General features: G+C 59.7%; 3 protein-coding genes across 3 annotated transcripts; all 3 read right to left on the bottom strand.

The window, feature by feature from the left end:
• Positions 1 to 527: 527 nt before the first annotated feature.
• On the bottom strand, positions 528 to 2,219 carry LBRM_30_0350 (conserved hypothetical protein; the record flags this gene model as incomplete). The annotated part of the gene is made up of 1 exon (XM_001566618.1): positions 528 to 2,219. One exon carries the CDS (start codon positions 2,217 to 2,219, stop codon positions 528 to 530), a length of 1,692 nt encoding a protein of 563 aa, XP_001566668.1.
• A 777-nt stretch (positions 2,220 to 2,996) lies between these two features.
• On the bottom strand, positions 2,997 to 7,139 carry LBRM_30_0360 (conserved hypothetical protein; the record flags this gene model as incomplete). Its single annotated transcript, XM_001566619.1, has 1 exon — positions 2,997 to 7,139. One exon carries the CDS (start codon positions 7,137 to 7,139, stop codon positions 2,997 to 2,999), a length of 4,143 nt encoding a protein of 1,380 aa, XP_001566669.1.
• Positions 7,140 to 10,422: 3,283 nt separating this feature from the next.
• On the bottom strand, positions 10,423 to 12,984 carry LBRM_30_0370 (conserved hypothetical protein; the record flags this gene model as incomplete). The annotated part of the gene is made up of 1 exon (XM_001566620.1): positions 10,423 to 12,984. The coding sequence occupies one exon, from the start codon at positions 12,982 to 12,984 to the stop codon at positions 10,423 to 10,425; it is 2,562 nt and encodes an 853-aa protein (XP_001566670.1).
• Positions 12,985 to 13,698: the final 714 nt, after the last annotated feature.

A 13,698-nucleotide genomic window follows, 5' to 3' on the forward strand; every position in this document is an offset into this window, starting at 1 on the left:
GGAGTAAAGAGGATCATTAGGCTGGTGCATAGGACGCCGAAGAGGTGTGACATAGAATGCGGAGGTCGAGCGAAGGAAGGAGAGATCGAGTCACGTCTGACTCATCTGCTGCAATGCTTGTTTGGTCGCGCAAAGCAAACCCTGGGGAGTGCAAGGAACAAGAGGCGCCAAAACGCGATCGAAAAACAAGCGTTCTCCAGCTGCGCTTTGGCCCACACGTGTAGCCGGGGGGTGGGGGGGGGGGGGGAAGAAGGGACGCCACGAGAGACCTCTTCTGTGACGGTGAACCATAACTCTACTCTCTCGTGTAGCTCTACAGGGAGATGGTACGGTGAAGCACGTGCGGCGCGGCAAAGGGCAACATGCACGCAGCGGTCACACACCTGCACCCTGCCCCTGCAGTTAGTCAGACGCATGCTTAGTCAGAGATTTGGTGAATTCCCAACACGAGCAGACACGCGTGTTGGACTCTTTTTTTTTTGCTCTTGCAGCTGTTTGCTGTCCTTATTACCATCACCAGATGGTGGCTAGGCCGGCTTGCCAGTGAAGGGATTTACGTTCACGTGCGCAGGAGGGACGCACACGTCCACCGACTCGCCCATCTCCGAGATGCCACTGATTTTACCGAAAGGTCGGAACTTTTGCACGTCGTTCTTCGCATAGAACTTGAGAAGGCGAAAGCTGCGCTTCTCTGCTAGCTTGCGCTCTTTTATCGTAGTTACAATGGCATCAATGCGCTCAAGCTCCTTGTTCGCCGCCATGTCACGCATGGCAATGATGCGCTGCAGCTCCGCCTCCATCTTCACGTGATACTGGTCGTGGAGGCGTTGAAACAGGTCAGACTTGGTCGCTAGCTCGTTCAGCTGTCGCTCACGAAATGCCTGCAGCGCAGAGGTCAACGCCTCATCGAAAACTGGGCAGTCGCTGATCCACGTGTCGATTGCCTTCACGCCGTCGTCCTGCTTGGCGAAAAGTCGGTTCAGCAGAAGCCGGCGCACAGTAGCCACGACGTCGTCCTTGCGGTCGTTCTGCATGACCAACTTGATCTTCTTGCTGGCATCCAGCGGGAAGTCCTCGCGCACGATGCGGCTACCAGAGCGAATCTCCTTTGCCAGGTCCGCCAGGCGCTTACGCGACCACAGCGCGAAAAGAACTTCGGACGTCTTGAGGGGCTGTACCTTGACTTCTCCAGACTCCTCCGCGACTGGTGCTGCAGTAAAGAAGCTCGATACTGCAGGCTTGGCAACGGTACTGGCGGGAGTTGTCGTCACCGGTGAAAATCCAAAGTCAGCACCGCCTGGGGAGAAGAGCGTCGTTGCTGGCTTCCCGGAGCTGAAGGCGAAGGAGGAGCCGTTGGAGGAGTCGGGCGCAGTGTTGGCAAGAGCCTCGCCCACTGGCTGAGGCGCAGCGCCAAAGCCAAATTTGAACTCTGGCGTCGCCGAGGTCGTGGCGGCAGTTAAAGTAGCCGGATTAGGAGCCGTTGCAAAGGGTGCGCCTCCAAAAACGAAGCCAGGCATACTCGTGGCTGCAGAGGCACTTGCTGGCGCGGCTGGTGTCCTGCTAGCTGGGGCACCGAAGCCGAAGGCGGAGGAGGAAAGCACGGCGGTAGCGGAGGCCCCACTGTCGCCCGCACTGGCGGGCTCGCTGCGCTTCTGCAGAAGAAACACGTTCATATCGCTTCCGTCCGTCTTCACAACGCGCCGCCAGCACATGCCCTGACCCTCCAGCGGCAAAATGCGCTCTGGGGCGTTGTCCTCGGCGTCGCTGTACGGCCAGTGAACCTTTACGATGTACTCCCCCGGCGCCATCGTCGGCTGTGTGGCCTCGGCAATGACATAGCAGTCCACCGTGACACCTTCCATACCATCGTCGCCAGCGAGCAGGTCTTCTTCGCGCAGCTGCATGAACCAGCGCGGGCTGCTGGCGGTGCGACTCTCGAGCACCTTGCGGAACTCACTCCAGTCGTATGGCCGCTCCCCAGCGCCACGCTGAATAAAAGTGCGGTGCACCAGCTTTGCCGAGAAGAGCTCCTCCATTTGAATTGGGTTCGCAGCGGCCTTGTCGAGCAACGGGTCGTGATCATCGATCCACTGCCTGAGTGCCTCCTGGTCCGCCTTCTCCTTCAACGCCCGCTGATGCTGCGCGTCTCGCCGACTCATCGCAGCGGCGGTCGCCCTTGGGGACTTCTTTGCTGTCGCCAACGACTTCTTTGGTGCCATTTGAGTATCGCTTCGTCGCTGGTCGGCACCGGTTCTGCTTGGAGAGTACAGCCTGTGCTATTTGGAGGCACACTACAGAAGAAAACCAAGAAAACGTGGGGGAGCCAACGGCACCTCTGATTTTGCTTGTTTGATTGTTTTCCTCCACCAGCGGTGAGGTTCGTTCCCGTGAGTGTAAGAGGGGTGCGAGCAAATAATGGAGGGGCCACAGGCCAAGAGAACAAAGCGACGAGGGGAAGAAGGGAAGACCCGTACAGGCAGCGCAGTCATGGAGAAGCAGAAGAAGAGCGTGTCTCGCTCGCTCTTGCTGTGTGTGTACCTGATCGACAGGGCAAAGGGGTGAAATGAGGAAGCGTCGTGCCTGGATGAGAAGCAAGAAAAGAGGTGAAGGCGCCCGGCACTTCACCAAGCGCGTGCTGCTCTTTAGCAGGCTCACCTCCGCTAGGGCACTGGTGCCCAAGAGCGCTCAGGGAACGAAGAGCCAACAGAAAAAGAAGAGCGATGAGGACGGCAAAAAGCTGTTTGGCTCTCTGGTTTCTCAAGAGGGGGGATGACAGGGAACGGACTCGCTTCCCTTCCACCCCGCCTCCGCACAGCACATACACATTAGCCCAGTAGAACTGGGGAGCACTGAAGCAGCACACGGACATCACTTCAGCACAGTCAGCCCTCAAAAAGGAACGCACAAAGAGACAAGAAAAGCTAGACCGACAGCACGAGTGGTGCCCATGCACCAGAGTTTGCCACCAGCGACATGCACCAGCGTAGGTGGAGCGGTCAGAAGAAGTACGTGTGGGTGGCTCGCATGCGCTTCAGGGTCTCGAGTCGCTGATATCGTGTGCTCTGCACGCTCTCCAGGTCATTCAAGTCTTCCATAAGCTCGTGAAAAAAAGCGTACGAACGGAGGTACTCGGCTGCCATGCAACGCATCACATGCGACAAGAGCAGCACCATGCCCTGCTCGTAGTTATTGAGCTGACGTGCCGGCGCGGCATCCCAAGTGGCGTTGCGCGACTCGTCGGACGGGCTCTCCGAATCGCTCCTTGACTCGCTGAAGGCAGTAGCGTCCGTATCGCACATGCCCCCGCTGCCAAGCTGCTCTACATTTCGAGACGGCAGCGAAGAGCCCAATATGGTGCCTACCGCTGCCACAGCTGAACGCATATGGCGCCGAAGTCTCCTGCTACGCGGGTGATCGACCGCCACGGCGAGATTCGTCTGCGCATGCGGTACGTCAACGACGAGCGCGGTGGGATCGGTATGGTGACGGGTGCCATGCTGCTGCGCAGTGATGCGCAGATATGGTAGAACAAGCCCCTGGCCGTTGTCAGCAAAACTGATGACGCGGAACAGCGAGCGCCAGAGGAGCTTCATGCGTAAGCGCACGGGCTTGTACTTGGAGCGGTAACGAAGGAGGCTCCATGTAGCCAGCAGACCGCCGGCCAGGAAGACTGGCATCATTGCCATAATCTTGAAGTTGATGTCATTGCCCTCCAGCACCTCGTCAATGCCGTTGGCCACGCGACTCACCTCCAGCGCCTGGTAGGACAGCTGGATGAGCATGATTCGTGGCAGGTCGCCAAACAGGATACTGCGGATTGGGTGGCGCACAGAGTGGCGGTACTGCTCATCGATCAGGCCCATGCCATCCGGGTCCGCGACTCCAGCCCGTAGTCGCTCGAACGTGCGCTGCCGCAGCTCTTCGAGGCGCTTCAGCGGCATGTTTGGATACATGTCTTCATGAAAATCGCGAATGACATTCGCCAGCGATACGGCGTCTCGCTCGACTGCACCTCGACGGTCCTCGACACCGGGGCGGACGTAGAAAAGGGACTCGCGCAGCTGCTTCGCGGGACCAATCACGTAAGATTGAAGCATCCACCGTCCCACCATCACTGTCTGCCGTGCAATCGCCGCCAGCTCCGCTGGTGACTTGGTGTACACCCATATGAACGGCGGAACGATTGTGGCAGTCGCAACAATGATGCGCTTCCAGTGCCGCGACGCTGGTGGGCTGTGAGCGCGCTGCACCACCACTGTCAGGCGCCGCAGCAGCAGCCGGGAGCACTGCACGCACTGCAGCAGCACCCGCGCCCCTTCGCGAACGCTCGCCTGTCGGCCCCCACTCACCTCGCTGCCGCCGTGAGTACCAGGTGCACCACCCTCTGCAAAGTGAACCCGTAGGCCACTTGGATGAGCTGCTGAGGCCGCTTCGCCAAGTGTAGACACTCCGAGCAGAGCGTTCTCGCGTGACTGGTGCAGACCGCCTTGTGCCTCAGGTCGCGCAGTGGTGGCAGTGGGCAGCCCAGCAACAGAGGGGCCGCCGCCGATGCCCCCGCCACCACTCCAAGGAAAGCGGACCTGGTCACTCCCCCCCAGCACATCCAGCGGCAACCCATCAGGACAAAGCATTGCCTTCAGCTCTTGCAGCATCGACCACACTGCACGACGCAGCTCGTCCATACCGTGCAACGGCGAGGCTGCCTCAGCCTCTTCTTCTAATATGCTGGTAGCACTCTTGTGCTCAGACTCGTCGTCCAGGCCATGATGTGTGTACGGTGTCGCCGGGGCTGCAGCACCGACAAAACTGCTCTGGCTTGCTCTGTGCGGAGATCCCGCGCGGCTGCGAGGCCCGTGCACCAGCGGGGAGCCACCACCACTCATGCCGGCCATGACGGGACTCCAGAACATGCTGTTCGGATTTGAGTTGAAGTCATCGCCCCCACCGCCTCCGCCACGGTGAGCATTGGCGTCGTTCGTCAGCACCGGCGACGCCGTGAAATTACTTCCAACCGCCGCGGCTGGTGCGCGTACGACCGGCGCTGAGACAGCGGCTGCCATGGGCGACATCATCACCTCGCAGCTGCGCTGCACCTGCATGACGAGCGTGTTCAGTTGCTCCAGTGCCCTGTAAGCTGCGCCGATGTAGCTCACGATAAGCTGAAAGACGCTCTTCAGCGTAAACATATGCCTGCTGATCTCGTACTGGACATGGTTCAGCTTAGCGTGCAGGCCATGCGACCACAGGCCCCGCCAAAAGGACGCGGAGGAGAGAGCCTGGTGAAAGGCGGCTTGGCGCGGGTGCTCCTGAGCCCACGACCAGTACCACGCACTCCACGCCACAAAGCTCTGCACCCCTGAGAGGTCACGGAGGAAGTGAATCACCTGCCACCGCACCCACACCAGCAAGTGCAACCACCCGGTCAGCTCCACTGCATAGGCATGCTTATCCCTGCAGTTCGCCACGCTTGTTGATCGCCTCAGTGCAAACGTCGCCGATGACTGGACCTGGGGCGCCTGCGCGTCTGCACCATTCCATGGGTGGTTGAAGGAATTTGAGTGCCTCGCGCTGCGGAGGTCTGAGGAGGTGTCCACCGCCCCTCCGCTAGCTCTGCTACCTCCGCCGTCGTGCCGCTGAAGCAGCAGTGCTCGCTCGTCAAAGTGCTCCCCTCTGACACCAGAGTCGTTTGGCCTTGTGCCGTGGACATCGCCCAGAGAAGCAGCCGTAGGTGGAGGAGAAACCGGCGGATTAGTACCATTTTCTGTTACCCCGCACGTTGCCGTTGGAGACATGGACATCATCTTGCTTGGTGAATAGGTCGGGTGCTCCCACCTCGCATCTGCCGTTGAAGTATTCGCTTTTTTGCAGACGTTTGTGTGGGATGCAGTCGATGTGAACGCCTCCGGGATGGACTGAATACCCAGCGACATTCTCGCCGCACCGCTTTCCATGGGGGAGGGGCCGCGGGTGTACTTGCGCGGCATCTGCGTGAGATGCGATGAGGCAGCGCCACCATCATTGCAGTCCTCTTGGTGGTCTCGGCCATCACCAGTATTATTCCCGTCGTACAGGTCCCTGGTGCTGAGCAGCCGAGATGACTGAGTAATGGCCACCGCGTCAGGTGAAGTTTTTTGACGTGTCTCGACTCGCTGAGAAACAGTGGCCGACCCGCATGGAGAGACGGAGTGGACGGGTACCGGAGGATGCAGCCAGCGCACTGACTGCGCGGCACTGATGCTTGTCGACACGGGGGTGGCAGCGAGTGTCGACGTAGGTGCAAAGGCGGCACGCACCCACTCCGGCACGCGAGAGCGCCAAACCCTCGCAACAGTCGAGTTCGCCACAACAGCGCCAACAGAGATACTTGAATTCCAGTGAGGAAGAGGAGCGGCAGGAACGGAGTCAGGGCGTCGTGCCTGCCCGTCTGCTGAGAGTACCTTATCCTTGAGAAAGAGCAGCGACCCACGCCTGTGGAGACGGCGCACCCACCTGCTCAGTCGTTCCCAGAGTTGTGGCGCGGTTCCCCTGACGGAATCCCCGGTCGCAGCCGAGCCCTCCGGCGTGTTGAAACGCGCTGCTGCGATTGAGGGCGCCGTCCGGGAAGGATCCGCAGTGAAAGAGACAGACCGCGGCAGCTTGCAGGGCGAGGTGTGCGCCTCATGCACCGCAGTGCACTCGCCACCTTCGCATGGATACGATGGCTGAACTCTTCGCGTATCAGCGTCTCCGCGAAGTGGTCGGGAATCAACTGTAGCGGCTTCCTCTCCACTCACCCCAACCTCTGCTGGTGCGGTGCCTCTCGGCAGTAGGGCACTTGGCTGAGAGAGGATGTTGGTATTGAGCTCTCCACCCCCGTCTTCGCAGGTCGAGGCGGGAGTGCGATACAGGCCCGCATTTGAGCTGGAAGTCTCGTCCAGAATGGTGCGCAGCAACTTCTCCAAGTCCTCAAGGGTGTGGAGATGGGCGGCAGCGTACTGTTCGATGAGCGCGCCACTGACCGCTCCACGCGGCAGGTGCTCCGCGATAAGCGGGGTGTGGGTAAGACAAGCGTAGACTTTGCCTGATTGCGCCTCTAGCGCATTGGCAAAACTGTGACAGTAGAAGATGGGGGTTCGTACATCGACGCCGTGTGCGTTCATGGCACACTGTAAAGAGGCGTACGTAGATACTTCACCAACACTCTCTTCTTCCTTTCCCTTTCCTTGTCGCTGACGGCGGCTGAAGAGGGTTCGTTTTTCTTGCTCATGCACGTCTTCATGCACGTCTTGCCTCAACACAGCGCGGCGTACTTCCTCCTGCAGGCGGCAGACGTGCAGTTCGTCGACACCAAAGCAGAGGGGGGGGGGGGGTGGACGCAATGAAAAAGGCCCAAGAGCGAAGGAGAGGGAGAGAGAGAACGGGCACAGGAATGAAAAGTACACTGTGCGGAGCTCTGTGATGACTGCTGATCTCTGCGTAGATACGTAGGCCTGGCGTAGAGGGGACGAAGTGCATGTATAAGGCAGTACTCAATGCCCTCAAAGGGGAAAGAGGGAAGCAGAGAGGCGAAAATAGAGGGGACACGCATACACGCATACACACAAAGATGCACCGAGGCGCATGCAGAGTACTCGCGCGGGCATCAATACGACGAGAGAGAGAATATGGGGACAGAAGGAGGGAACCATGTGAGGGGCCGTAGTGAAATAGGGGAGCTAATAAAACACTAGGGAGGTGCTCCTGTGAAGGTGTCGGCGAAGCCCTTGCGCTCAGCGGATGATGGAAAGCGATCGGTGACGAGGGAGGTGAGGCGCAGGGCGCACAACAATGGGCGATGGGTCATCCACGCTGGTGATGAAAGGAGTAGAGAAAGATATGCCTGCGTAAGACTGTGTCAGCGAGACCCTCCCTTCACCTTCATGTTGCACGACGGCAAAGACAAAGGTAAGGCAACGGTGGGGAAGGGGGGAGTTACAGCGACTCGACGTGTACTCCAGGAGTGAGGAGAATGAACGACAGTGGAATAGCAGGAAGAAGAAAATAAATGAAGCCCAGTCACTTCATCTTGCAAGGGCGTGCAGGGGAGCTGACACTGCCACGATCGCGGTGTATGAGGTGAGAATACGTAGAGCTCTCAGCCGACGCGCATTTGATTTGTGCGTATGCTCATGGGTAGTACGACCACCAGAGGTACATGCCGCTGGTTTTCTCTCCGTCTGAAAAGTCGGCCCACAGACCACCAGGGAATGGATGCACTGATGTGCACGCGACCGCTGTCCTTGAAGGAGGCGTGCATGTGCAGGGCTTCGAAGGGGCCTATGCCTACACACCTCTGTGAAGGCTAGCGAAGCGCTATGACGACACTGTTATCCGGCGTGTACACCCGCGCCAAGTGCGCAACGAAGCCGCTTCGCGTGCGATCCGGGAGATGAGTGCGGGTACGGCGTAGCAGCAGTAAGGAGTCGTGGAGTGGTAGATCGGCATCTTCGAGCAGGTCTGCGTTGCCCGTGTATGCTGCGCTGCCGACTGGGACTACGGCTACCGTGGCGCGAAAGTGCTCAAGAGCCACCCTGCACACAGTCACAGCATTCGCAGTCGCTACACAGCGGGCATGGAGTGGAGCCGGTAGTAGCTCGTCCGCGTAGGTCGCGTCCCACTTCGCGCCCGCCACTGAAGAGGCACCCCAACAAACCAGTCTCCAGACGACGTGTCATCTGCAGCGTCCCGCAGCGTAGCTGGCTGTGGGTTTGCCGAGTGGCGCAAGCTGGAGGGGTGCGCTTACCGAGCAGAGGTACCACATCCAGCAGCGGGCATGCCCCTTGCAGGAGCTCCAGAAGGTGGAAGATCGCTCCTCCCCTCACGCCGTGCACTGAGTACGCCTGCCGCGCTGGAACGTCTCTCAGGGTAGAGGTAGTGTACAGAAACATCTTCCCATGCCTTCGTTCTCCCTCCCCGTGGCTTCGGTAAGTATGGCATCGAAGGATGGAGGCTGGGGTCTGTTCGTCGCCGAAGGCGTCGTGGAGGCATGCGCCGCACCCTCCTATGCACCTATTCGCTCTGCCTTCGATATCAGATGGAGAATGAGCTGGTGCAGGTTCTATTCGTGGTCCTGTGGCATTTTGCGTGCACTCAGTTGGTGGAGCTTAGAGGAAGCAGCTAAGAAATGCACCTGTCCATCTCCTCTGTGTTCGCCATTCCATCATGGAGCCCCTCAAAGGAGGTAAACCACAGGCTCTCCCAGAGTTGCCACAACCCGTCGCAAGCCTGCATCCGCCTCTTCTCTGGGCAGCAGGTGTGGACGGCCTCTATGGACCTGCTGAGAACAGCCTCACGGTAGGGGTTGTCGGTAGGGTCTACGAGGCGATGGATTTACCCCACAGAGACCTGCACACCCTCCCTCATCAGCACAATGATTGCGCCATCGGCGATCAGAATCTCCATGTGCGTTGAGCGTGCGCCTTTTTCTCACTCTTCGGGAACCCATGGGATATGGATCAACAACGTATGTAACCGTCACTGAACTTTGCGACCGTGAGAGCGCACAAGTCCCACTCCGAAACAAGAAGACGCGCATGGCTGCTCTACTTGGATCAGCCCATCAGTCCTCAGCAGGAGCAGGGGCCCTTGACGTCATCAATGTCACAGCCGCATGCACAACGTTCCTGCGTGGCCACGTTCTTCGGGTGTGCGGGGGTTTTGAAACAGAGCAAAACGAAAATGAGTGCAATGAGGTAAAATGAATTTAAGCGCATTCAGGGTTTTTTCCCGCACAGACTTCTGCGTCACAAGTGATAACAGCGGACACCTCAGTGCGTGGCCGCATCAAAGCCCAGCGCCCCCCCCATCCCTCTGGACAAGCCAGGCAGCCTTCCTCCCCTCTCCCTGGCAATGCCGAGCCACTTCTGGCGGTGACAGATTCAGGCGCCTACGACGTGGGGAAGTCAGAGCGATGTGCCGCTGCTGATGTCGGCGGTGAGGGCGTGGACGGCGCTGCGTCGGGGCGGCCTGCGGCAGCGAACACGGTTGCACTGTCCATGTGATGGGAAACGTGTCAGCGGGGCGCGAACGCATCTCACCAGGCCCCACGCTGCTTACTGGTGGAGAACCCGAGCCACGCCGAGGGGTGCACCAGGCGGCGAGCTGCGAGGCGGGTGGGGAGTGTTCGAGGCAGAGGGCAAGCTCCGATGACTGAGCCGGCGCACTGCTGTAGCACGTGCCTGCGGCTGCTTCGCACCCCGCGATGGGCTTGCAGCAGGGACGGGGGTCGAGTGGAGCTGAAGTTGCGTTGGATGGATGAGAAGGGACACGGTGAAACAATCAATAAAATCCACGATTCACGCACACACACCACACGCATCTATCAGCAAATATGAAGCCGGGTGGTACCATTGACGCAGTGCCTCAGAGAACGAAGAGGACATCTGTGTGGACGGAGGGGGTCGGCTACGACGGCGGGGCGTTCACCGCACGCGTCGCGGCTGCAGGCGTAACGGTTAGGTCGCCGAAGAGCTCATCGAACTCGGCGTCAATGTCCGCAGCGAGTAGTGCTGCAGACGCTCTGTTTGCCGCCATGGCTGCCGCTGGAGCAGCAGAGGACGTTGGAGACGACACTAGCTTCGGCGACGCCATCACTGCAGGGGACGGGGCGGGGGCAGGAAAGCGCTGCCGTTCTGGTGTGGAGACAGCAGCCGCCGAGGACGCTGCTCCAGAGGCTGAAAGCGCCACCTCGGCTGCCACCGGTGTCGACTCCGCCACCACAGTGCCTCGCGGCACCCTAGCCGGGATGTACGTGATGAGGTCCAGATCCTCTTCTTCGCCGTCCTCGCCCAGCGAGAAAACCTGCTGCGGGTGCTGCCATGACGGTGCGGCGGCAGGATGAGCCGTAGCTGTTGGAATAACTGCTTCGCCACTCGCGGAGCCTTTCGATGCCGCGGAGGGAGCGGTGGCAGAGGAGGATCCAAGGTCCGCTGTAGAAGAGGGGGCTAAATTGGTGTTGGTAGCCCTTGCTGTCTGAGCTGCTGCAAGCTTGCTGCCCGCGGAGGATAGCGCTGTCAACGCCTGCTCGCGGGTCTCCGTGAGGCCCTCGCGGAAGCGCTTCATCATCCCCCAGCCCCACGAACCAGCTGCCGTCATGCCCTCCTTTGCCTTCGTGCCCAGCTCCTGGGCCTTCTGTCGCACCTCAGTCACCTCCACCTGCGCGAGGTAGTCCGACACACCGCTGAAAGCGGCAGCGATCGTATGCGCCGTGTTGGACGCCTTTTGGGCCCATTCGGTGCTCAATGCGCCTCGCTTGCTCGTCGCAGTCTCGAGCGCCGTAGCTGCAGCGGGGCTCATGATGGCATCGATGATGTGATTGCGGAGCAGCGGAATGGTCGTCTTGAAGCCGCCTGGCACGATGCACACGAACGGGAACGCCTTTTGGTTGACAAGGTAAAGCGCAAACATCTTCAGCAAGTTTACCTCCTCCACGATCGGCCGCCCGGTGCCATAGAGGGCAAGGGGGTGCCCGCGGCAGGACTCGAGTCGCCGCATCGCCTCCGCGAGGCGCTCGTGGTGGTAGCTCAGCACATCCCCTACGAGGATGGCTGTGGACAGCCGCACATACTCAAAACTTTCCTGGGAACGGCAGTCGGCAATAACGTACTCGCGCGAGGGGAACTTGTAGTCACCTTCCTCTGTTGCCGCGCCGCGCTTCGCGAACGCAGAGGCGATGTCGGACCGCTCGAGAGGCAGGATTGGCGTCTCGGCATAGTACTGTTGCAGCTCCTCCGGCGTCTTGTTCAGCAAACCGACGTCCGGGAAGAGGCAAAAGTCCAGCATGCGCTGCGTCGAGAGCGGCGTGACACGGTAAAGCAGATCAGCATTCTGCAACAGCGACTTTCCGCTCCACACACGTATCGGGGCGGTTGCGCGGCCGTCCACCAACTCGGGGTCAATCGCGTCAGCCTTGCACGCTGGCAGCGTGAACTTCATCTTGTCGAGGTGCTCCGCGAGCGTCTGCTTTGTCTTTAACATCATGAGTGACTGACGGTGAGTGATGAGGTAGGCGTGTGCCACGTAGGGGACCATGACGGGGTCGCCCAGGATGAACACCCAGTCCAACACCTTCAGCGCCGTGTCATAGTCGGACTGCAGAACCAGCAGGCGCCGCGACCAGTTCAAGAGGTACTTACCAATGTCCACCTGCTGCTGGTCCATGTGGGTGGCAAGTTGAGGGTCGTAGAACTGCAGCATCAATCGCAGCAAAGACGCTGCCGCAGGCTCGTAGAGGCGAGAGGCTGTTGGCATAATGAAATCGCTCTGCAGTACGCACAGCATTCGATAGAGGATGCGCAGCAGCACACTCTTTTCAGTAGAACCGCTACCGGCCACCACGTACGTTACACACAGAATGACCTCGATCATCTCTGGGTTGAAATAGAAGGCTGTGTCCGTGCCTAGGCGGTAAAAGAGACCCGCCAGCTCGTCGGTGGTGATGTGGTGAGAGTCGGGGAAGAGGGCGGCAGCCTGCTTGGCCACGTGCACGTGTGTCTCCAGCGCCCGTTGCGTGTACGTCGTCCAGTCTTCGTGCCCAGGTGCCTCACTCGACACCGCTGTACCGTCACCGTCCTCGAGAAGAAGCAGACAATACAGCCGGAACCGCTGCTGACGAGTAAGCTCGTTGGAGAGTTGCGGAACGCGCATGCACATCTTCTGCAGGGAGCGCAGAGAGGTGCCGCCAGGCCTCGCAGGCCCCACATCACCGTCGTCGCTGTCGAGCACATTCATAACCGCCGCCAGGGCGCTCTGCGCCTTGGCCTCTCCTGTGGAGTGAGAAGAGGGAGGTGCCTCCATCGCTGTAGCCCCATTTTGTTCGGCAGCGGCCACCTTCTGATGCACTGGACCCTCTGCGACTACTGCGCCTTTCGCCAGCTCCGTCATTGGCAGCAGTGGAGCAGCGATGGGGGCGGCCTCCACTGCTGACGCGTGGGGCGCCGTGTCTGTCGTATGCTCGCTGCTACTCATCGTTGACAGCGCGGAGCCGGCAAGACAGAAAAGGGGGGAAACGATAAAGTAAAAAAAAAACTCAGGAAGAATGCAGAAGGGGGGAGAGTCTCTGGATCTCTCCGGTGCCGGACCGTGCACGTGTGAGTGCTTCTCCGCGTGTGTGCGTGTATGTGCATTTGCCGCTGCCAAGAGAGCAACAGGTAAAAAAGGGAGAGGGGGAGACAAAGGGGATGCACAGAGCGGAGATTCAAGTGAAGAGTGCAAGAGAAGGCGGGAGTCTGAGGGCAGAGCAGGGCCATGGGCATGAGGGCGAACAGAGCACTGCCTATCCACCGCTCTCCTGCTGTTACATTGAGCTTGGCCTCCTGGGAGCTGCCCAGCGAACGAAATAAGTAAAACGACCCGCCTGCGTATGTGCTCAGTCCACGCAACAGCATTACGCACAGATATACAAACGTGGGCGGGCCCTCACACAGACGCCCTGCGCCGCACTCTTACCGCCCATTCAGGTTTTCGGTTAGCCTCGCATCCTCTTATCAGCAAGCGACCTGCGCCGCGGCCTGTGCACCAGTGGCGCAAAACACTGAAATACAAAAGACTGAAGGAAACACGGAAAGAAGACGAGCCTGCCTGGCTAATTCGCCTCACTAACGTCTTCATTTTCAGCCTTACAACACGAGCCCCGCTCAACACTATCCGCTGGGCTGCGGGTCCGCCGCCTGGTGCAAGGCA

The sequence above is a fragment of the Leishmania braziliensis genome, chromosome 30 (assembly GCF_000002845.2).
Source record: "Leishmania braziliensis MHOM/BR/75/M2904 complete genome, chromosome 30".
NCBI classification, from domain to species: domain Eukaryota; phylum Euglenozoa; class Kinetoplastea; order Trypanosomatida; family Trypanosomatidae; genus Leishmania; species Leishmania braziliensis.